Here is a 26,240-nt window from a genome sequence, read left to right as displayed (position 1 = left end):
ATACAGTGGCAAGTGTGAGAACATTTCGACTGGAAAATAGGTATTGTAAAAATATCATCATATCAAAAACATCTGCACGGTTTCTAGTTAACTGCTTATAGATGTCTCATTTCAGCGTTGTCTCAACAATGATTTCTTTCCATGTGAGGACATTCTCCCCAGRTCTGTGTCACAAAATGTCAAATTACCTTAGCAACCCCAACAGCAACAGCCAGATACTGTGTGTTTGTTAKTCTACAAAAAAGTGGTATCCGTCACAAAAGCATAAATAGGCAGCAACCTAAATATGGAATTTCTTAAGTCAGGCACTGTACAATGGCAAGGCTGTGCTACATAATTCAAGTTAGAGTCACTGTACTGTATTTCACTGTATTAATCTATCACATTTCAAGGTAAGACCCAGATGCAGACAAAGTTGAATTTACAAAAGTGTAAATGCCCCCCCCCAACAGGGGCAGGCAAAAGACAGGTCAAGGGCATGCAGGGGTCAGTAATCCAGATAGGTGGGGMAAAGGTACAGGACGGTAAGCAGGCTCAGGGTCAGGGCAGGCAGAAAAGGTCAAAACTGGGAAAATTGGAAAACAGGAACAATCAAGAGACAGGAACAGAGGGGAAAAACGCTGGTAAGGTTTTTGACGAACAAACAAACTGGCAGCGAGCGATAGGAGAAAAAGGGACATTTATCATGGATAAACAATTAGCCTGTCTTCACTTTTATCATATACGCTATGCACCGAACCGCCACCGTTTGGAATAAGCAAGCAATGAATTAATTTACATGGTTTGAATGCCGGTCGTTCGTACCAAACCTGCATCTATCGTCTGTTGAAGCAAGAACCTTCTTGTTTTGGTTTCAACACAAACACCATGCTCTGTATTGTCCACGCAGGGTATGTCAGCAGGATGTCCTTCTTGCTTTGTTTGTGCGTGGTCTCGCAAGTGGGCTGGGTTTTGTTCTGAATTTTTTTTCTTAGCTCGGTGTGGCAATAGGAAAGCTCAGAGTTATGACACCGCTATATATCTGGACAAGCTGGCAGCCCTCGCTTCATCCGTTCTGGCCCCCGTATCCAGTCCCTGTCTGCGAGCGTATCTCCTTCTTCCTCTCCCTCGTTCGCTTTCAACCGCATCCCTTCCCACATAGTAGCTAACGCTACTACAGCGATTTTGGTCTGAATATGTTCATATCTTACCAGTTCTTCTCCTAACACGCCCTCTGATGCGAAAAAGGAGCGTCCATCCCAGACGGGGAGCGAGGGCTCGTCTGGACCTCACTCGGGCTCGTGGCTTACTTAATGTGGCAAGGTATAACTCAAAACATATTATCTTATTAGCAACACCCTACAATCCAACATTCCCCCTCACTTTTGACAAAATCCACTTTCAATAACTTTGTCATATTGCTAAACCACATATTGGATGTAAACTTGACATATACAGTGTGTACACTTTCCAAATGACAGTCATTTTCAATTATACCAATTTTATAAACAATTTTTTAATGACATCCAGCAAAATAGACATGTCATTTCAGCGTCCTAGCCCCTATTGACCATTTCCACATTCGATGTTAGACATTTTGACTAAAGGTTCCTTTTTGGACGTTTAGGTGCTTCTGGCTGGGCAAAGTTCTCTCTAGAACAAAGCTTCTGATCCCAATACTGAAGAGAGAGAAAAGTCCCCTCTAGAGATTTACCGGCAGGGTGTGAAGGGTGACCATCCAGCAGCTCCCCCTGTCCTCGTCGTGATGTTAAGAGAGAAAGGCACTTAGAGTTACTGTAACCTAATGGGTTTACCCCCCTTTTTGGCCACCCCCCATCAGTTTTGATCTTTCCATTCGATCCTCACAGGACAGTCATGACAATACTGTAAATTATGGATATACGTGTCCAAAAATAAATATATTGCCCTGTTGACGAGCAGGTGTAGTAGTGCCCATGGCCTAATTTCATTGTTCTAATTACATTTCCCACTTCCTGGGTGCATAATGACAGGGTGCATTTTGTTCCAGTTCACTGATTGATGGTACTGATGTTGCTTTCTGCTGGCTGTCTGTATTGCTATTTTAGTCCTACAGTCAGAGTCGGTGACCCCAGTCAAACTCCATGCTAATGTTCTGACATTCAACTCCGAGGCCAACAATCATCAAACACCAGATGCACCTTGCCATATTTGCGAAATATTTGATATTTTTTTATTAAACCTTTGTTTATACAGGTTTTTCTCATTGAGATAAAAATCTATTTTTCAAGAGTTGTTGTGCACACACAATTAAACTGTCATCATCATAATCATCCTGTTATTTATCACTGGCTTGGTACCAGATCTGATCCTATAGTTAAACCATTAGTAAATAAATAGCAGTTCCAAGCCATGTTCCACTTCATAGGATCCTGCATGTGGCAGGCAGACGGAGCCATGTTCCTCCCAATAGCAGTCTGTGGTTGCAGAAAGGCGAAGCCATGTTCCTCCCAATAGCAGTCTGTGGTGGCAGGCAGGCTGAGCCAGGCAGCCGGTAGTTAGGCCGGGCTAGTCTCTCATCACTCTGGACAGTGACATACAATGCCACTGGGTGAGCTCAAGCTGCACTCATTCATCAGGCCAATTATATTTTTATTCTAAAACTCAGAGCTGTCACAAAATGAGCTTCATAGTTTTCCACTCACGTCAATAAATCAAAACACCTGCTGGATCCAGAGCAACTGATGAGGCCTCCCCGGCGACAGCCAAGAGACTGAGAGAGCGAGAGCTGCCAGGGACACGTGTCTAAATGGTGGTTGAAGGATTGAGGATAACAGTTGTTGGTTCCACTCATCTATTCAYGTTGATGGAGGATTTCAATAGAAATCTATATGGCGGTATGTACGTCATTGTGTTCTGAGGCGTGTTTAGCTGTGCACTCTAGAATGCAAAATGTTGACACCAACTGCAGAATTTTAAAAGTAGAACATGTGGTTTACCAGGAAAGAGAGACGGAAAAAGAGAGTCATGATTGTTGTGCCTGAGCTAGGTTGGTAAACCATGTAAGCATTTGAGAACATGTCAAGCGGACTAACGAAAACATCTGATTATGTACAAGAACAGAAACATCACGGCGCGTGAGGGCACGGAGGACGTCGCACAGCATGTGTTGTGTCTTCATCTAAAGAGTAATTTGTTCTAATGTGGTTTCAGGGAAAACGCAGAACATTATACGAGCACAAACATTATCGCTGACGCATATGGTGCGTTGCGGCCCCAAAGAGTGGGCATCCAGCAGTCTGAATCACAGTCAAGGCTCCAAGATCTCACACAGGCCTTTTACCAGACAACAACAGCTTTTATATTGTCTGCAGCCAGCCATTCAGAACGTTTACAGCTATGCCTTGGTCTCTAAGGGAGGGAATACATGGGCTTAATTTTAACATTGGCCATATGACTGATATCAGTTTGATTGGAACATTGAATTTCATATCTGGAGGTGCTTTTTATAAGTGAGCGTGAGCATATTACTGTGATTAATACATCACAAGCTGTAAGTCATGTCTCCACAAGGCAAAGTTCATCACCTCTTAGCACAGAACGTATGACAATGTCTTGGCCAGTCTGACAGTGTACTAGCCAGTCTGACAGTGTCTTGACCAGTCTGCCAGTGTCTTGACCAGTCTGGCAGTGTCTTGACCAGTCTGACAGTGTCTTAACCAGTCTGACAGTGTCTTAACCAGTCTGATAGTGTCGTGGCCAGTCTGACAGTGTCTTGGCCAAAGATATCCTGTATAGAAGCTGTACTATACAGTATGTGGTATGCCTTCTGGAACATGTGAACTTTCATGTGACTTAGTAACAAACGTTGTATGACCGATCGTAAATACAAATAAAATTGTTAACTTCACTAGGGTAGAGGGCAGCATTCTGAATTTTAGATGAAAAGCGTGCCCAAATTAAACTGCCTGCTACTCAGACCCAGAAGATAGGATATGCATAAATTAGTAGATTTGGATAGAAAACACTCTAAAGTTTCCAAAACTGTTAAAATAATGTATGTGAGTATAACAGAACTGATATGGCAGGCGAAAACCCGAGGAAAATCCAACCAGGAAGTAATATTATTTTGAAAGGCTGTTTTTCCATTGAAAGCCTATACACCATACAAAGACTTAGAAACCCAGTTAATGAGCTCTGTGTCTTCCTCTACATGTGACCAGTCTTTAAGCATTGTTTCAGGCATTTACTATGAGGAGATACAGCACATTCAATCATGGGCGAGTGGACATTTCCATTCATCAGCCATGCGCCCTGATCAGGAACGCGCCTTTCTTGTTCCCTTTCCTATTGACGAAGCTTTTGTCCGGTTGAAATATTATGATTATTTATGACATAAAACAAGTGAGGATTGATTTTAAACATAATTTGGCATGTTTCTACTAACTTTTATTGTACTTTTTAAAAACTTTTAGTCTGGAATTAGTGCACACGCCTTGTATTACTGGATTACTGGACAAAACCTGCAAACAAAAAGGAGGTATTTGGACATAAAGAGGACATTATTGGACAAAACAAACATTTATTGTTTAACATGGAGACCTGGGAGTGCCACCAGATGATCAAAAGGTAAGTGATTATGTTTTAATGCTATTTCTGACTTTTGTGACACTCTCCTTGGCTGGAAAATGGCTGTATGGGTTTCTGTGGCTAGGTGCAGACCTAACATAATCGCAAAGTGTGGATTTCGCCGTAAAGCGTTTTGAAATCTGACACAGCGGTTGCATTAAGGAGAAGTTTATATATATTTCCATGAATAACACTTGTATCGTTTATCAATGTTATGATGAGTATTTCTGTAATTTGAGTGGCTCCTGCACTTTCACCGGATGTTTGAGACAATGCATTTCTGACCGTAACGCGCCAATGTACACTGAGATTTTTGGATATAAATATGAACTTTATCGAACAAAACATACATGTATTGTGTAACATGAAGTCCTATGAGTGTCATCTAATGAAGATCATCAAAGGTTAGTGATTCATTTTATCTATATTTCTGCTTTTTGTGACTAATCTCTTTGGCTGGAAAAATGGCTGTTATTGTTTTTCTGTGACGAGGTGCTGACCTAACATAATCGTTTGATGTGCTTCGCAGTAAAGCCTTTTTGAAATCGACACTGTGGTTGGATTTACAAGAAGTTTTATCTTTAAAATGGTGGATAATACTTGTATGTTTGAGAAATTTTAATTATGTGATTTCTGTTGTTTTGAATTTGGCGCCCTGCAATTTCCTGGCTGTTGTTGAGGTGGGACGCTACTGTCCCACTTGTACCAGAGAGGTTACATTACGAGCCTAGTTGGTTGACCTCTTGACGCTAGGAGTCAGATTATTATACATTTTTTAAATAACGTTCCCAAAGTTAACTGACTATTTCTCAGATCCAGATCGTAGAATATGCATATAATTACAGATTAGGATAGACAACACTCCAAAGTTATCTGTCAAACTGTCAAAATATTGTCTGTGAGTATAACAAAACTGATTCTGCAGGCGAAAACCTGAGAAAATCGAACCCGGAAGTGATTTTTAAATGTTTTATCTGTGTTTCCTTGCCCGTCTTTCTTCCATTTAAATGGGTATCAACCAAATTCCTTTTCCAATGGCTCCTCGGGCTGTGACCAGGCTTTAGACATAGTTTCAGGCTTTTATTTTGAAAATGAGCGAGATTTTTCAAAAGTAGTCAGGTGTCCTTTGATTAGTTCCTGCGCGTGAGAGGGTAGCTCTCCATTTTCTTTCTCTCTTTTATTGAATAGGTTACAGTCCGGTTTAAATATTATTGATTATGTTTGTTAAAAACAACCTGAGGATTGATTATAAAAAACATTTGTCATGTTTCTACGAACATTACGGATACTTTTTGGAATTTTCGTCGAACGGAATGAGGCTGTAGTCTTCTGAACATAACGCGCAACCCAAATGGCGTTTTTTTGTTATAAAAGTAATATTTATCGAAACAAAAATAACATTTATTGTGTAACTGGAGTCCGTGAGTGCAAACATCCGAAGATCATCAAAGGTAAGCAATTCATTTTATTGCTTTTCTGACTTTCGTGGCCATGCAAATTTGGGCCTAGCTGTTCTAGGATTGATTGATACACTCACAAAAGCTTGGATTGCTTTTGCTGCAAAGCATATTTTCAAAATCTGACACGATAGGTGGATTAACAACAAGCTAAGCTGTGTTTTGGTATATTTCACTTGTGATTGCATGATTATAAAATATTTTTAGTAATATTTGGGCCTGCAATTCAGCGCGTTGTTAGGAAAATGATCCCACTAAAGGGATCCGTAGCGCAGAGAAGTTAAGCCATGGAAAAAGTTAGCAACCTTCCCGTTAGCAATGATTGGCAGAGATAATGAGTGGGCTGGACGTGACGAGAGATGATTTCGAATTGGTCTACCATGAAGCACGCTTCTGTCTATAATATGAACTGGTCATTATGTGTAGGTAATCCTTTCTAATGCGACTTTTTTTAACCCTTTCATGCGTGAATTCCAAATATCTCTAATGGTCGCTCCAGCCTGAGTTTTTTATGCACGTGATGTTAGAACATTCTCTCCATTCCAGAATGTGATTGTTACGCAACAGTACATTTAATCTGCGGTCCCGTGTGGCTCAGTTGGTAGAGCATGGCGCTTGCAACGCCAGGGTTGTGGGTTCATTCCCCACGGGGGGACCAGGATGAATATGTATGAACTTTCCAATTTGTAAGTCGCTCTGGATAAGAGCGTCAGCTAAATGACTTAAATGTAAATGTAAATGTAATCCGCGCTGCCCTCAAATGAAGGCACGTAGCCTGTTTTTATTTATAGGCTGTTTCAACTTCAATTTCAAATGATTTTCTAACAAGTTTTTATTTTCGAAGAATAGTTTGAATTGAGGTGTGTTCTGTCTCCTCATTCATTCACATAAAATGAGTAATTTCTACTTTTGCGGACAATTCATTTTTGGGACATTTCTGACCCGGACAAATTTCCCCAAGCACTTCCCAATTGCTTGCATGCATTCCGATTATTGCATAGATTGCAATGGGCACATATCATGTGTGTAAAATACTTTTTTGAAGGTTGTACTGATTATAATGAGCTAAGCTAATTCCAGCTGTGTGTAGCCATGTTTGTTGACATACAATGCATTCTAGGTTTCACGTAATCGTCTGTTGGACCAAAGATGTTATAACAAAATGAGGTGAGTAAGTCCGGAAATGAATGGTAGGATGTGAACGATGGTGGACAACACCCCCCTTGAACATGCATACTATAAACATACCAAACTCATCTTGTCTCCTCTTATTATCTTTGGTTTCTGTGTGGGGGAAAAAAAGCATGGCAGCGCACAGAAAGTACMCATCGTCCGGATTACTTTCGATTTCTAGAGAGTGTTTTACTCAATTATTTCGATCAATGGTGAGCTCACCCGTGATGTGATTAATTATTATAAATAGTATTTTCTATTAGCTAATTCATATTGTAGTTTGTCAGCGAGAGTTATACAAATATGACCGCTTGTGTTAAGTCAATCTTTCCTCAGTTAGCGCTAGGACAAATGTAGCCTACATTTTTCCGGTTTGGATGATTGYGTTAGGCTGTAGATACTTTTGTGAATGTCTGAAAATTGCATCCAAAAATAAACTGCTCACATTCTGGACAAAACTTTGCTATGGACATAACTTAGTAAGGACTGTGTTTGTGTAAATAGTTTCTGAAAAAAGTGTGGCCAGCTCAAATGCTGATTGTTGCRTCATTTGAAACTGGCCATTCTAAATAAGCGTATTAAATAAGTGTTCTAATCACACCAGTTTGATCGTACGCTACAGGGACCACTGTAGAATGATCACACCCGTGTGTTGGTACGCGTGAAAAGGTTAAAGATATCATGTAGTAGAACTGCATAAATGTTTTCTCCACTTTCTAGAAGACAAGTTTTAAAATCAGTGGAATTAAACTATGATAGCTAAGGTGATGGAGAAAATTTGAAAGAGAACACAGAAGGCTCCGGATTACATCTTCAAACTAAGGGCAACCATGGCATCCGTGACAGAGAGGTAGAAGCGTTCATCCATGTRTACGGATAAGAGAGTCTAGCTAGCCAACGTTAGCTGGCTGGCTAGCTAACTCTACGTGTATGATCTGTGTAGTAATTTTATTTGTATCTCAGAGCCATTTGCATTGATAATTATAGCCTAATGATAGGTATGTAATGACACACTATCTAAACTTTTATAGTGTTTTATTTACATTTTAGAGGTGATAACTTGGACAAATCGGGTGAAAAAAGCCATTTCGGCTTGTCTCCCCCTTTCCCTATCACGCAGTAGGTTTTGCTTCCCCATCCGTCATTTTAAACAAGACCCGATGGAGCTCATTGCCTTCTTCAATCATGCAGAAACGGGCAGCATGAACGCCTCGTCATTGATATTGCTGGAAAGGGGAGAAATTGTGAGTTACAATGGTATTCAAATTACAGTCGACCTGGAAGTATTATGTTTTTGGGGTGCTAAAATAAGGTAAATTGTACGTTACAGCACAATGTACAGAAGTGTGTTAGTTTACAGTAACTTTATGAGTTGGGATTATGGCTAATTGTTTAGCTAGCGAGCTACATGTCTAAACAAAAGACTTCACTATACAAGTAACTATTTCAATAGAATGTTTATGATGTCACTGTGACAACTGTAAATAGACGTAGCTGATAAATTCGCTCTGGCTATCTACTCCGATTTCAGAGCACTCTCATCTGAGAATAACTGACTGGTGTGTCAGCAGAATAACTGACTGGTGTGTCAGCAGAATAACTGACTGGTGTCAGTAAACGTTGGCAATTTTTTAAAATTAATTTGTTGCCAGCAGCAGAGTTGCAGTCACTGATGCTCTTCATAACATAAAAACAGCCTAACCAACTCCGCTAGGGCGAATAAAATGGTCAGAGTGAGCTGTTATCTCATTTTTTGTCTGAAAGTAGTTAGCAAGCTTGGGTCAGATTAGGTCAGAACGCTCGGATCAACACCACTATTTACGAACWCACCCGTAGTATAAACCAGCCTTTAGTCTTGAAATCTTTGGTTGTTCAGTACATACCCTCACTGTCACACCCTGATCTGTTTCAAATGTATTGTGCTTGTCTCCACCCCCCTCCAGCTGTCACCCATTTCCCCCCATGATCCCCTGTACATTTATACCTGTGTTTTCTGGTTGTCTGTTGCCAGTTCGTCTTGTCTCGTCAARCTACCAGCGTTTTTTCCTGTACTCCTGTTTCGTGGTAGTTCCYGTTTTCTAGTTCTCCCAGTTTTTGACCATTCTGCCTGCCCTGACCCTGAGCCTACCAGCCGGTCTGTACCGCTTGACACTGCCCTGGATTACTGACAYCTGTCTGCCCTGACCCTGAGCAYGCCTGCCGTTCTGTACCTTACGGACTCTGCCCTGGATTACTGACCTCTGCCTGCCCTTGTCCTTGACCTGCCCCCTGTTTTGYAAATACACTTTTGTTATTTTGAACTGTCTGCATCTGGGTCTTGTCCTGAGGTCTGATACTCACATGTGAATCCTTAAAGAGATGGGTGGGGCTAAAGCTTAAAAGGTTGTGAACAATGCCAAATTGGTATAGACAAAGAAGAGCTCTACAATAGGTACCAAAATATTCAAGGCCCATTTTCTCAAAAGTGAGGTTACAAGTTAATCAACTTTCAAAGCAGTATTACTTTCCCGTTGTTCCTCAACTGTAGTGTATGACATACCATTTTCTAGCCTTGCGTCTTTACTTTTATCCAATGTAAAAAACACAATTTCAAATTTTGCTACATTAGACTGAATTGAGCCGGTTGGTCAAATACTGTATGTTACAGGTCAACAATCAACTCTACTTATTTGATTAACTTCATACAGTAGCAGATCAAGTATAGTAGGAAATAAATTGGGATTTCAAGCCAATATTATTAGAGATTGTTACGTTTGTTGTTGCGGTACTTCAGGCTACATACTTCAGTTGTTTCTGGTTTTCATTCCGAGTTACTCAACTTTAATCTTTTTTTCACTAATATTCTTGCCCCTGTGGTCAAGATATGTAAGAAAAACAAGATTGCGGTCACAGAAAGGTTATCTGGGGTTCTCATTATCCTACTTCCTTCTTTCATCTAAACCCTGGAAGCTAGATTTCACAACTGACCTCTCYTTCTCCATCAAAACATCCTCATTCATTAAATTAAAGGTCCAATACAGCCGTTTTTATCTCAATGTCACCAGGAAGGCCAAAACTCCATCCCACCACAACAGGCGGAAGTTTCAGGAAATCTATTGAAACAGCTTTTAAATKAAATGGCATTATCATAATTTTCACAATTTCACAGTATTATTCAATAAACACAGATAAATCATGTTTTTGACTGGATTGGTCCTTTATCCCCCCAAAAGCACCCTAATGGCAGAATCTCCTCCCAACTGAAATAGGACATGTGGAGTTATGGAAATGGTAATGGTGTATTACAGACCCTGTGTCCTGAAAAATTACGATAAGTCACTTTTACAACACCTAATTAAGCCTCCTATGAATTCCTTAAGCATTTATGTACAGTACTCTAAATCAAACYGCACCGGTTGACAGTGCCTTGGCTCTGACTAGAGCGGAAGAGGAGGTGATGGGACWATTTTTTCTGGAATTTATGGAGCCAGGAGAATGCAACGYGGCGGTGCTGGAGACGATCCTATGGAGGGGAATGTGAAAGTGTATGCAAATGAACCATCTGGATTGTTTGAACTGCCAGGGTGTTGGGGAATAAGAGGTCTCTGCTCCGGAGCACAATCTACTGCATCACTTGTATGTTATATAGAAACAAGACTGTGAACAGTCCCAAATGGGCCCATATTCCCTATATAGTGCACTACTTTGACCAGAGCACCATAGGGAATAGGGTGCCATTTGGGATGTAAACTATGTCCATATACTGTACAGTAGAGCTGATACTCTGTAATGAACTCCAGAGTTAGATATAGTTAATTTGACCGTTGTGTTTGAAATTGATGAACAAATACTTGAAATGGAATTAGACCKGATGATACTRTATGGATGTCCATCATTTTTGCTAGGTGCCATGCTGTCACTGCAGTAAGAATATGTTTAATTCCCAGTCTTACAGATTTATAGACCTGTAATACATATTTCAACACAGCATTACATCCTCACTAAACTATGAATCGAGAAGGTGATAATCTTCAGAGTTTGAGAAATGAAATACACTGCAATGGCAACAGCATGTATTCTCATATAGCATACCGTATCGCTAAACATGTAAGSKGAAAATCTCATGTTGCTAGTAGTATACACTTGCCAAATAAAACAATTATCTCATGAGATGAACTTCATACACTAATGGAGACCACTTTMCTATAAACCAATACCAATTCCCTCTCGCATTGTGGTGACGTATTACCCACCACCGTCCCTCAATGGATCTTAATGGGGCACACATCTGCACTACCGCAGTTAAATAACAAATGATAGYAGCCGTTTCAATGGCGCTGCAACTGYTTTGGTTCACAATGTCACCAAATGTGTAATCTCTGGTGGGGAGGAATGATGGCTGTTGAGCTCAGTCATCTATTCCGCTYGGTTGKATTCGCTCTGCAAACTCGTCAACAACAACCTCCTCCTAGAAACCCATCCACCTTTTATAGGTGTAGTKTAGTGGTGTGTAARGAGATTTTAAAAAGGTTMATGTTATGGTGGAATAATGTGTGTGGATGTGTAAGCAAGTACATGACTTTCGCATTTCTAGACTGCGAAAAATCATTTGGTGATTCACAATGCAAATTAGTAATATCCAGCTAAGTACTTAGGCTCGGTATGTCTGCATTGTTATCCAATTATGCATAATTGCGCTGTGTAGTGCTATGAGGTAAACATAGAGAAAATTACACTATTAGTCCACTGCCAAAGGCAATATGGGTGCTTATTAATCCATTGTTAAAGGCAATATGGAGGTCTGCATTGACATGATAGTGTGTTTCAAATTAAAGTCCATTAAAGGAGTCCTGAGAGGACCTGCTGAGTCCAGTAAGCTGCAAGGGGAGCCAACCTGTTGCAGCTCCAGCTGACAAGTGGGCTGAGCACTAAAGATACCTTCCATCTGGATTGGCATTGAGTTGAGAAATGCACCACAGTGGAGGATGAGAAGGAGCAGCCATTTTGGCTCTGGCTCAGTAACACCTTGCAGGGTCGCATCCAGATCTAAGGTGGGTGGGGGAGCGGAAGCACTGTGGTGGTGGTGGAGGCCATTTTGGTTTTAGATCAGCACATACTATTAGTAAATGAATGGACACGAGTGTGTTTTTATTGTGGAGGAACCAATTTGGGGTCTGACTCCGCAGCACCTTGCTGGTTGCGTCAAGACACAGTGGGCCTATGCACTGCAGTGGTGGAGACCGGGGAGGCMATTTTGACTCAAGATCAACATCACCTTCGAGGATCAGTTTATGCAGAGGAGTKAAACTGCTGACGTATGGAAGCCATTTTGTCATGCATTGAGGTACATTGCAGAGTCTGCACCACATAATATAATACAACCACAGTTGGATACTAAACTTTTACTACCTGGCTACAGGTCTGGGAACGCATATAAGAGGTAGATGCTGCTTCTGCTAACACAACACAAGCTCCTTAATCATAAAAATGGTTTACTGCTCTCTCTCTCTCCCTCTGTATTGCAGTACATCTATTTAAGTCTTGTCGATGTCAGAAACGGTAGGTTTTAGAATGAAGAATCAGTATTGAGCAGCAGAAAGGTGTCAGCCGCGGATTACAATGACAAGAGACAATCCTGTAAGCGAAATCGCTCTGGGATTTATAAATTCACTGACTCCTATCAGACAAGGATTGATTTAAACCRGCTTATCTGAAGGAGACTCCTCCAACGACAAGAGCTGAGACCCATCCACAGAAAGACAATATCCCACATATTACTATTATTAACACATAATTGGAAATGCTAATGCATTTTTATAAAGTCAGTTTAATGCAAATGAAGACAGAAAAAAAAAAWAWAWAWATMTATTTATGTTCTCGCTCTGCATACTTTATTGAGACAGATGTTCCCTGTTGCATTTGGACTAACGTTTATCGGTGATACGACTCCGTGTAGAAAATTATTAACGGCATACATTTGCATCCATAGGGTGGATTAAGTCAAGCAATGTTTCCATATAGAAGGACTGGAGGGACTGTGTGGCTTACTCAAAGACGCTCTTTCCTACCATTTCCCTGATTTGTTTTTTGGTAGCTACCCCACTGGATGAAGGGATTGGAGAAAAACAATTCACTCTGCTGGCAAGTTAAGTGCCAACAGCCAATATTCTGACATATATGTATTTGTGGCCTGTGTGTTTTGAAAAGCAAAACAATGGCAAGCGATAAATGTCGGAGGAACCTAATCACCRAAGTTAATGAGGTAGAAAGTGTCAAGAGAACGACCACATATGTTGTTTTGATGATATAACACCTTAGCGATTAGCAACATTTTACCTCTCCCTGAGTCTTCTCCATTTACACAACTTAGTTCTGCCACAAAAGTTATGTGCCCATTTTCCTCAACAGTCAGTGTTATTTTCTAATTTCCCAGCCTGCCTCTCTCTCCAGACTGATTATACCTCCAAATCCTAAGACCCTGACAGACTGACGGCAGGTTTGTCCAGATGTGGGCCGCTCCTGTTCAGTACGATCTCTGTGAAACCAGGAGAAGCCAAACTATCCTCCAGACTTTTTCACATGACCTTGAAGTGTATGGTTTGCTCTGGGCCGCACTCAACTCCTGTTCATGACTTTATCTGAATAACAGAGAGAGGATGATAGGAGGGGGTGGCGATAGGGGTCCATCTATCACCCTACTCAGGATGAGAGACAAAAGGTACAATGTACATTTCAGGCTGTTCTCTCTTTCATTATTCAGCCCCCTTGACTTTAATTTGCTCCCCATCCAAAATGCTCCCTGCTGTTTCTTAAAAACACTATTCTTATACTTCCAGGTCTTGCTCTATAAGTAAGTGTGCCGTACAGTTTGAACAACATGTCATATCCTGTTGGGTTTCAGAGGATATTTCCTTCCCACAATGACCTGAATCACGCAACMTAGTATACTACAAAGTAGGCTGTACAATGACATATTGGCAACATTATCTACAATGTTTGTTTCATACTCAATCGAATATTAAACATAAGAGTACATGGAATATGCCATAGTGGAATTGTGATGTTGCTATAGAGTATTTTGTACGGCAGTCTACTAAACAATAGGTTTGTGTTTAAAGCAGGAATCCTTAACTGTGAAACTCTCATTTSCGTTTGCAATATTACAGCAACAAAGAAGTTACTTCAAACAAAAAAATACTGTTTTTTTCCCACTGACATCAACGCGCAATAAACAGAAGAGTATGTACTGTGATTTCTGTTTACTGCGATAGTGGATTCTCCTCTCCTCCATTTCTTCAACGAAACAAAGGCAATAACAAATGTGCTGGGTGAAYAGTGGCACTGTTTCACCTTATGGGAAGCTTTAAAATAAGCTTGGGAATGTATATTTGTATATATGCACGTTCTGGTTTTTATCTCCGTGGAGGCACAATGAACATAATTAAAACCCCAACATGCATGTTAGGAATGCACATGCAGTTGCTAACGTGACAACCGTCTTGCCATTAACTTCCAATGGGATTTCCTAACACATAGGGAATGAACTAACAGCAACAGCATTATACCACAACCCAAAATGGACCCTGTCAACTTCAGTCACCCATTACCATTAGTCAACCGGTAGAGTAATTCAACTTACCTCATTACACCAAAGACAACAAAATGGCAAGAGGATGTACTTAGTGATAATTTCTTTTGAAAAAGCTTATGACAACGAGATTGTGCCACTTCCCTCCAGGACATTTGGTAGATTTTCTCTGAGAGCGGATAGGTGGAAACCACATAATGTCAAGACACTTAGTTTCACTACTGTTTCCGATTTATAGGCTCCTACGACCATTAGGGGAATATGTGGGGGAGTACGACCAGTGGTGGAAAAAGTACACTTATCATACTTAAGTAAAAGTAACAAATGTCAAAAATAAAAATAGTAAAGTACAAAATACCCCCCAAACCTACTTAATAAGTACTTAAAAGTATTTTTTCTTAAGTACTTTACACCACTGGGTACGACTAGAGTGGATTGGAAATTACATAAATTTTTCTGGTGAACGCAGCACTTTTCAACTATACATCTTTGTCCTCCCTCCGCACTATTTATTCAATGGCATTTTGTGCAAAGACAACTCCSTATAATTTCACACTCCAATTTGTACATTCCTAATGTTGTCCTAAAGAGCCAATCTCGGGGCCACATTAAACAAAAAAGTTCTAAAACATCACGTCGATCATTTTGTCTTCCCCACAGAAAAATGCTGGAAGGATGGCAGCTCTGTTAATGATCCCCAGCTCATCCTATTTTTAAAGGTAAATGTCAGCCTTGTCCATGGCCGAGATACTGAGATACACACTCTGACTTCTGTCTGCGGCGGAGGAGAAGAAGGGGATTCAAAGACAGGGACAGGAAGARACAAGCGAGGGAGGGAGTGGGAGAAGAGAAATAAACAAACACAGACACACACACACTCACACTCACCTTCCCTGCATACACACTGTACACCACCCATATGACTTGACAGACAAATACCAATAAACTGACAGCCCCCCCCAACACATAAAGGTTTTAATGCMACTGAAATATCAAAGCCTCCAGGTGAGTGGATAGGAATTCTAAATACACCCTGTGGACGTGTGGTYTTCACCAAGGGCAAGGAKGGCTACTCATAAGACATAACCCAATACCCAATAACCCAGTATCTGTATGAAGATAGCCTGCCTTAGCCTTGCAACTGGGGCTTGGAATGCAATGCAGAAGCTGCCCATACTAAAAAATGGATGCCATACCCACTTACAGTCAGCTGCAAAATATTTGACACCCTTGATAAAGATGAGCAAAAAATACTATAAAATAAATAATAAAAATACTGAGCTAATAAAAAAAAGGTAAATGATATGGTGCATGGCCAAAGATCTCTATTTTCATGACCATAGCACAGGTTCCAAATCAAGTGGCAAAGCCATTTAGCAATCTCGAAGCATTTACGTCACATCTGCTCCTGCTACGCCCTCTGTCTTCTTGACCTGCAGTTACTCCCCCTGTACACACTCACTCTCTCCTTCTTCCTCTCTGTGTGATTGTGTGGTTGGAGACAGGTGTGCTGGAGTCAGAGGAAATCCMTACCAGCTGCAACTCGTTCCATAATCAAGACATCTACAWATACTCCACTCTTCCAGATCGTAATGCTCAGTCAGTTCATGTTTCTAGCCATTTATGATTATTCAAGATCCTGTTACTCTGCTGTGCCTGTTTCCCTGCCTGACACCGTTTATCCTCTCATTTCAGTTTACCGCTCTGTCTCTGGCTCCTGTCTCCCGTTCCACATCTCACCACCCAACTACCTTGCTCTGAATTTTACTCACCACCACTACCTTGGATTCCCCTCAGGACCTGTTTACCCTGTTCTACTCAGCTAACTCCAACCTCAGTCTCCACATCTGGTTTTTTGCTGCAACTCACTCCCAGCTTCCCTGGATCTGCACTTCATATCTCCCTGTGTAACAATACATAGTTGGTTCATTCATCCCTGTTTCTTCATCTGAGCCTGCTCTTGAGTTCCCTGTGTCGCTCTGCTTAACAATTTACACATATAGATCCTCCAGAACAACACCTTCTCCAGCTTTATCTCTCACAATAAGACCCCCTTCACAACACCTTCTCCAGCTTTATCCTCAACAGGAAGACCACCCACCACAACACCTTCTCCAGCTTTATCCTCACCAGGAAGACCACCTCCACAACAGGTTCTCAAGATTTACCCTCACCAGAAGACCCTCCTCCATAACACCTTCTCCAGCTTTATCCTCAACAGGAAGACCACCCCACACAACACTTCTCCAGCTTTATCCTCAACAAGGACCCCCCTCCACAACACCATTTTATTTTATTTCACCTTTATTTAACCAGACAGGCAGTTGAGAACACGTTCTCATTTACAATTGCGACCTTGCCAAGATAGAGCAAAGCAGTGCAACACAAACAACACAGTTACACATGGGATAAACAAATGTAAATGTAGTAAGATTAGGGAGGAAAGGAAATAAATAGGCTATAGTGGCAAAATAATTACAATTTAACAATTAAACACTGGGGTGATAGATGTGCAGAAGATGAATGTGCAAGTAGAGATACTGGGGTGCAAAGGAGCAAAAAATAATAAAAATATGGGGATGAGGTAGTTGGGTGGGCTATTTACAGATGGGCTATGTACAGGTGCAATGATTGGTAAGCTGATGACAGCTGATGCTTAAAGTTAGTGAGGGAGATATAAGTCTCCAGCTTCAGTGATTTTTGCAATTTGTTCCAGTCATTGGCAGCAGAGAACTGGAAGGAAAGGCAGCCAAAGGAGGAGTTGGCTTTGGGGTGACCAGTGAAATATACCTGCTGGAGTGTGTGCTACAGGTGGTGTGCTGCTATGGTGACCAGTGAGCTGAGATAAGGCGTGGCTTTACCTTGCAAAGACTTATAGATGACCTGGAGCCAGTGGGTTTGGCGATGAATATGAAGCGAGGCAATCCAACGAGGGCATACACATCGCAGCGGTGGTAGTATATGGGGCTTTGGTGACAAAACAGATGGCACTGTGATAGACTTACATCGTTCGAGGCATATTTTTGAAATGACATCGCCAAAGTCAAGGATCAGTAGGATTAGTCAGTTTTACGAGGGTATGTTCGGCAGCATGAGTGGAGGATGCTTTTGTTGGGAAGGAAGCCAATTCTAGATTTAATTTTGGATTGGAGATGCTTAATATGAGTCTGGAAGGAGAGTTAACAGTCTAACCAGACACCTAGGTATTTGGTAGTTGTCCACATATTCTAAGTCAGAACCGTCCAGAGATGGTTATTTAGGTTCTAGACGGCGGGCACGTGTGGGCAGCGATCGGTGAAGAGCATGCATGTTTTACTTGCATTTTAAGAGCAGTTGGAGGCCACGGAAGGAGTGTTGTATGGCATTGGAGCTCGTCTGGAGATTTGTTAACACAGTGTCCAAAGAATGGCCAGAGGTTATACAGAATGGTGTCATCTGCGTAGAGGTGGATCAGAGAATCACCAGCAGCATAGACTAGTTATAGTTATAGTCTATTGTATTTTAATCTATTGGGCTCTGAACCATCATTCCCACACTTGACTAATGAGCACGAATCCTGATATCTGTAACAGGCAACACACCTGATGCAGACAAGCGGCCAATCAAATCCCCTTTTCCACTGTAGGGCAAGTGAGTTAGAGACTGGAGAGGTCACAATAATAAAACTTAGATACCCTGAACACTTTATTCTAGCGGATCTGTCTGGCAATACAGATTATTTCCCCAGTGGTAGGAATTACAAATAATCCAAACGGGTTTTAGGTGGTGTGTTGGGTTGCCTGCAATGTAATTACGGAGCTGGGGACTAAGCTTCAAATTAGTGTACGCAGGTGATAGACTCCAAACGCATTGGTTTTGATATATTAACATTTGCTAGAAAACGTGAGCTCGTTTGGACTGTGTGAAGAAATGTGACTTGTTTCTGTTGATACATCTGAAGTGAAACGTTTTTGCTCACGTTTTTCAAAGATTGAAAGGAAGTGTGAATAAATCATCCTCTCCAACATGTCAAACTATTCTAAGGGCAGCATGATTTGGTTGTTGTAACTAGAATGCTTGTTGACTGACGTTCTTCGTCTGACATTGTGCATCTGAGTGGGAGACTACAGGGGGCTGACAGGAACATTTGGGAAAAACAAAGTTATGTACGCCACCTGGGGTTCTCCTCTTGACATTCCCAAAATGAATTGATTAGAACACCAGCAACCTGAAAAGGATATGATAAAACTCAGAACACTTTTATTGAAAGACTGGTGTTAAGAGAGCTAAGGTTGAACTTAAACAGGCTAGATATTGATAGGCTTTGTGATAGTCTGGCAACAGATACATGGACATAAACTGGATTTATTTGTACAATCAATGTTCATTGTCTTTCTGTGCTAATGTCATTTTATCTACACTAGCARCTTAGGTSAATTGTCTGCTCTCATAAACACTTCTAACTACATCATGAAACCAAAACCACATATCCCCAAGTGACCACAGTAACTGCAATGTGTACTCAATACTTGAACTCAACGGTCCCACAAAGGTAACGTTTTGATGAACATATACTTTACACAATCCATTACGGACCCAAAGTCTTGTCGCAGGTCCAACGTGGTGTGTGAGCCGAGATGCAATATGTTAAGAATGGAAAACAAGTCGAGTCGAGGGGACTTGTGTTTTTTAAAAGGTTAATGTTCATATCTCCCTTGAGACTTCCACCACTAGCTTTCCAACCCCCCCAACCCAATACATCTCAGACTATAAACACCTTCATAAAAATAGAATCTTTGCTGTATCGCTTTGAATCAACTGCAGGGAGGGTCTTACATGAAAAGCTGAACTGCACAAAACAATTTGGGCCTGCAGTTGTCTAGCATGACAGCTCTTGTCAAAAGATTTATAAGACAAGCAGCTCTAGTATATTTTTCGTACCTGTCTATTTACCACCACAAACCGATGCTGGCACTAAGACAAGCACTCAACGAGCGGTATACGGCTAAAGGCAAACAAGAAAATGCTCATCCAGAGGCGCCGCTCCTAGTGGCCGGGGACTTTAATACACACAGAGACGTGTACAAAGCTCTCCCTTGCCCTCCATTTGGAAAATCTGACCATAACTCTATCCTCCTGRTTTCTGCTTACAAGCGAAAACTAAAGCAGGAAGTACAAGGTACTCGCTCAATACGGAAGTGGTGAGATGATGCAGATGCTAAGCTGCAGGACTGTTTTGCTAGCACAGMCWGGAATATGTTCAGGGATTCTTCCGATGGCATTGAGGATTGCACCACATAAATCACTGGCTTCATCAATAAGTGCATCGATGACGTCGTCCCCACAGTGAATGTACGTACATAACTCAACCAATAGCCGTGGATTACAGGCAACATCCGTACTGAGCTAAAGGGTAGACCTGCCGTTTTCAAGGAGCGGGACTCTAACCCGGACGCTTGTAAGAAATCCTGCTATGCCCTCTAATGAACCATTAAACAGGCAAAGCGCCAATACAGGACTAAGATTGAATTGTACTACACAGGCTCCGATGCTCATCGGATGTGGCCGGGCTTGCAATCTATTATGGACTGCAAAGGGAAACACAGCCTAGAGCTGCCCAGTGACACAAGCCTACCAGACGAGCTAAATTACTTCTATGCTCGCTTCGAGGCAAGCAAAACTGAGGCATACATGAGAGCATCAGCTGTTCTGGACGACTATGTTATCACGCTCTCCGTAGCCGATGTAAGTAAGACCTTTAAACAGGTCAACATTCACAAAGTCGCATGGCCAGATGGATTACCAGGACGTGTTCTCCGAGCTTGCGCTGACCAACTGGCAAGCTGTCTCTGAGTTTGTAATACCAACATGTTTCAAGCAGACCACCATAGTCCCTGTGCCAAAGAACACCAAGGTAACCTGCCTAAATGACTACCGACCATTAGTACTCACGTCTGTAGCCATGAAGTGTTTTGAAGGGCTGGTCATGGCTCACATCAACACCATTATCCCAGAAACCCTAGACCCACTCCAAMTTGCATACCGCCCCAACAGATAAACAGATGATGCAATCTCTATTGCACTCCACACTGCCCTTTCCCACCTGGACAAAAGGAACACCTACATGAGAATATTATTCATTGACTACAGCTCAGCATTCATCACCATAGTGCCCTCAAAGCTCATCAATAAGCTAAGGACCCTGGGACTAAACACCTTCCTCTGCAAATAGATCCTGGACTTCCTGACAGGCCACTTACAGGTGGTAAGGTCAAGTAACAACACACCTGGCATGCTGATCCTTAACATGCGGGTCCCTCAGTCCTCTTCTATACTCCCTGTTCACCCATGACTGCATGGCCAGGCACGACTAAGCATGACTCCATCATTAAGTTTGCAGACGTCACAACAGTGGTAGGCCTGATCACCGACAACGATGAGACAGCATATAGGGAGGAGGTCAGAGACCTGKCAGTGTGGTGCCAGGATAACAAACTCTCCCTCAACGTGATCAAGACAAAGGAGATGATTGTGGACTATTGGAAMAGGAGGACCGAGCACGTGCCCATTCTCATCGACGGGGCTATAGTGGAGCAGGTTGAGAGCTTCAAGTTCCTTGGTGTCCATCACCAACAAAGTATCATGGTCCAAACACCAAGACAGTTGTGAAGAGGGCACGTCAATGCCTATTCCCCCTCAGGAGAATGAAAATATGTTTTTATGGGTCCTCAGATCCTCAAAAAGTTCTACAGCTGCACCATCGAGAGCGTCCTGACTGGTTGCATGTTATGGCAACTGCTCAGCCTCCGACCGCAAGGCACTACAGAGGATAGTGTGTACGGCACAGTACATCACTGGGGCCAAGCTTCCTGCCATCCAGGACCTCTATACCAGGCGGTGTTAGAGGAAGGCCCTAAAAATACACTGCCCACAAATTCTGAGATAAGAGTCAAGACTGGGCACCCAGAGTTCTAGAACTCGAAAGAGAACAGTTTACTCCAGACATTGAGGAAAGAGATACAGATTGACCTGCATTTAATACAAAAAGACCGACTACAAATATTCAAGTGTTCTGACAAAGCCTGAGACACAGCTGTTTGAATATAGAAAAATATGTATGTTATCAGTAAAGAACAGACTGTTTTAAAGTTGCACTTGTATGGACTCCCAATGAAATATACTACAGTACATTATCTAATTTACTAATCACCATTAGATTCCATGTTGCATCAATGCTCAAGGAATCCTTTAATCAGCATTGTACTTATCTCGACTGCGAGTGTTCGATGTCCACAAAGTTATGTYGTCTGAGAGTGTTCCATGTCCACAAAGGTATGTCTTCGAGGGTGCTCCATGTCCACAAAGGTATGTTGTCTGAGAGTGTTCCRTGTCCACAAAGGTATGTCTTCTGAGAGTGTTCCATGTCCACAAAGGTCCATCCTTTTAATGCAAACAAAATATCACCAACATCTATAGTGTGCATCAAACAGCCCATCAACTTATGTTACAAACTCGTGTAGCCAGCATTCTCCAACGTAGGCCATCACAGACGAAAGCGTAACAAATTACAACCTCTGGATCTGTCCAGGTTTCATTGTTATAACTGATATTGAGGTCAGTTAGCAACCCAAGGTGTCAGTCTTCTCCCTTCTCTACCTCAACCAGTCTTCCCTGTGTGATAGCCATCTTGGTAGCCAGGTAAGACTCATTGGCCATACTGGTAAATCTTCTTCACAGGAAGTTATATGGGATATGACCTGTGTGTGAATGGGGGGTACAGAGCTCTCCTCAACATGAGAGCAATGTACAGGGAAGGTTACAGATGAGAGCACTGGTGTATAGGACTGCATTGTCACTGTATGTGGTTTGCAGGCCAATAGTGCTGACATCTTCTAATGAATATTAGAATGTTCCATAGTAGTTACAAGTAAAGTTACTGTGTAGTTGTAATCACGTTATAGCACAAATGTGTTCATTGCATCTAACTAATTGCCATGGTAATACATTTAGCTAAAGTCTAAACAAAATATCATCAAACGGATAGCAATAATCAATATTCGAATAAAAACTTCAAGAACGTAAATAAATAATATTAAGATTACAGAAGAATATTCAATAAACCAATACGGGGCCGCTGGAACCGGGATGGAATAAAAAGGTAAAACATCAACAGCTTGGAGCTTTATCCGACTGTGTAACACAGTTCAAAATCCGAAGCATACTCTATCAAACAACCAACTGTGGAGAAAAAACGATATGGAGCTCACCTTCTGGTCGTGGCTGTAGGCTAAGGCCCAATCCTCCTGTGTTGGATGGAACAGAAGGCTTAGAATGTAGAAGCTGAGGCGGTATTTCTGATAGCTCGCTCCTTCATCTGAGCTGATGAGCACACTGCTCTCAAACTCAGGGTCTGTCAGCACCATTATCTGGAAGAGAGGGAGAGGGGGGTGGGATGGAAAGAGAGAGAGAGAAGGGTGGTGGGGTTGGGAGAGGGAGGAGATGGAGAGCGATAGAGAAAGAAAGAGAGTGAATTTATGAGTAGAGAGTGAGGGGAAGATTGAGAGAGAGAGAGGGTTAGCCATATCAGCACTCCAGGTCTAGTGGTTGGCATCAAGCTGCTACTCGAGCTTACACCTTCACTTTGTTTTGGACTTCTGTTGCCATGGTTTTTTGGCCTCTTACAGTGCACTCACAGGTCTGCACTTTGGTGCACTTTGGCTCCCAGTCACCCCTCTCCAGATACATTCCCTTTAATGAGATAGAGGTGGTTCAGAATACCGCTGTGGACCTATAAGTAAATCGTCAGGGGTCACAAAACAACTATAACAAAAAGTTGCTTTGTTAAAGAATAGGATAAGTTTTAAGAATAAAGTTTTAAGAATGTACTGTAGATCAATAGGCTGTTGTGCTATGGTATTCTGTAACACAGCTGTGTAGCAAGAGAGAACTCCACAACTTTGCATTTACAATGCGTGACTACATGTCTAGGCAATGCAATTTGTTTTGAACAATACTTACATTTCTGATAAGAAAAAACTAATATTTGTGCAATATTATTATTATAATTTTTTTTTTTTAACCAGGTAGGCCAGTTGAGAACAAGTTCTCATTTACAACTGCGACCTGGCCAAGATAAAGCAAAGCAGTGCGACAAAAAACAACAACACAGAGTTACACATGGAATAAACAAATGTAGAGTCAATAAGACAATAGGGGAAAAAAGCTATATACAGTGTGTGCAAATGAGGTAAGATTAGGGAGGTAAGGCAATAAATAGGCCGTAGTGGCGAAGTAATTACAATTTAGCAATTAAACACTGGAGTGATAGATGTGCAGAAGATGAATGTGCAAGTAGAGATACTGGGGTGCAAAGTAGCAAAATAAATAAATAAATAACAATATGAGGATGAGGTAGTTGGATGGGCTATTTACAGATGGGCTATGTACAGATGCAGTGATCTGTGAGCTGCTCTGACAGCTGATGCTTAACGTTAGTGAGGGAGATTTGAGTATGCAGCTTCAGTGATTTTTGCAATTCGTTCCATTCATTGGCAGCAGAGAACAGGAAGGAAAGGCAGCCAAAGGGGGAATAGGCTTTGGGGGTGACCAGTGAAATATACCTGCTGGAGCTCGTGCTACGGGTGGGTGCTGCTATGGTGGCCAGTGAGCTGAGATAAGGCAGAGCTTTACCTAGCAAAGACTTATAGATGACCTGGAGCCAGTGAGTTTGGTGACGCATATGAAGCGAGGGCCAGCCAACGAGAGCATACAGGTCGCAGTGGTGGGTAGAATATGGGGCAATAAAGAATAATGTCTTTGTGGAATGCTCAATGTTACCACAGTGGGGTCAATTCTAATTCCATGCTAAGAATAATACAGTCTCTACTTTCATTTCGTCTTGAATGCAGTGAAAATGTAAATGTGTTGCTGCATATTTGTTAGAAATTAGCCTCTTGAGAAAGCAATTACAGAGCAAGATCTGTGAAACTAAAATGTATTAAGTATAATTATGTAAATTACAGTACATATTCATACTATAAAACCAAAGATACTGTGAAAGTACACAATGTTGATACAACTTAATTAAGATAAAGCCCTTTGTTTGGAAGCCTGTATGATAAATAATATGAAAAACTACATTGTAACACAATCTTGGTTTAGTATCTATATCTTGGTATAATATGATTTATTTGTGGGAAAAGTAAAGCAGACATTTGCATTACAGTTCATTACTCTCAAAACACAGAAATATCCATAAAAAGCATTTCCCCAATATAGAACCATGGATTATATACTGTATATTCTATATATAATGAAATATGCTTTAATTATAATGAACTGCTAAACCCAGACAGAAAAAGTAGAAGGGAAAAGCGTGACTTGGATAGTGCCACAGCCCAAATGGCTGTGTTTTCTTTCCCTTTCTTTCCCTCTTTCCTCAGCTTWAACTAGGAATCCTCCCCACTCCTCTTTCTCCAGCTTTAACTAGAAATCCTCCCTGGTGGTGATTTAGATAAATCGTTTTTTCATTAAAGCCAATAAACAGACTACGGATTATGTGCCAGTTTTTACCCGTTAAAAAAAAAAAATCCTTCATTTTTTTGCGAAGGGCCCCCTCTATTTCACCCAGTGTCTTAGGGCCTTGTCATATGTAATTTATAGTTTCAAAGTCCAGGTCTAATCATTTTCCATAATATCGTATTAAACGACAGCATTTATTATGAGTAGAAATTGCATTCCAGTGGAGCAGGTTCCCGCACAACAAACAATGTCRGTACAGTTCCTACACCTGTTACCACTCATTTTGACATGTTGGGGAGATGAGAATCGTAGGCTGAACAGTAATAGAATAAGGACCTAAAAAGCCTGAGCTTATTCAGAAGTCCCATTGTATTACGACCGGTCGTAAATTTATGGTACAGGGTAAGTCCCGGAACGTAACCCCGAGCAGCTAATACCTGTAGAGGGTAAATCCTAGCGGGTAAATCCCGAGTGGGTCTGGGAGTATCTTGGCTTCTAGAAGCCATCTCAGTTATTATTGACTAGGGTCACCCCCCAAGCGGTGAAGTAGTAACAGCTTAGGCTATTTAATAATTTGGTCACTCCTCCGTACACTTTGTGCTGAACGACACTGTCGTGTCTGCCAAATCACCTAATCATGTCCCAATAGGCTTAGACCAAACTCTCTCTTTATTGCTAGTGTTACTACAGACGATCCTTTGTTCAAACATTCATACACAACACCACACCACACACACCTACACCCTCATGGCCACGTGGCTGGCGCCTTTCATTTTGTTACTGCCTCTCCCATATTTACTCGCAGCTTACTATTATTTCTCTTTTTTTTTCCAGTTTTTATTCCGCCTGTTCGATAAATTCGCTGCTGGTTAGCGATTCCTGCTTATTGCTTGGTCTGAGACCCATCTACGTGATTCTTCAAGTGTTCACACAGCTGCATTGCATCCATACCTCTT

General features: G+C 41.5%; 1 protein-coding gene across 1 annotated transcript in view; it reads right to left on the bottom strand.

Annotated features, from left to right (window-relative positions):
* Positions 1-22,861: 22,861 nt before the first annotated feature.
* The window catches only part of LOC139022646 (VPS10 domain-containing receptor SorCS1-like), a 498,675-nt gene continuing 495,296 nt past the window's right edge, over positions 22,862-26,240 (bottom strand). Inside the window, exons 4-5 of the mRNA XM_070447728.1 lie at positions 23,031-23,189; positions 22,862-22,897 (exon numbers count right to left, since the gene is read on the bottom strand). Coding sequence (XP_070303829.1) covers positions 22,862-22,897; positions 23,031-23,189 — 195 coding nt within the window. The remainder of the gene's footprint in view (positions 22,898-23,030; positions 23,190-26,240) is intronic.

Source organism: Salvelinus sp. IW2-2015, linkage group LG1, assembly GCF_002910315.2.
Source record: "Salvelinus sp. IW2-2015 linkage group LG1, ASM291031v2, whole genome shotgun sequence".
In the NCBI taxonomy this organism is placed as follows: domain Eukaryota; kingdom Metazoa; phylum Chordata; class Actinopteri; order Salmoniformes; family Salmonidae; genus Salvelinus; species Salvelinus sp. IW2-2015.
The sequence above is the reverse complement of the archived record's forward strand: the minus strand, read 5'-3'. Positions and strand labels throughout refer to the sequence as shown.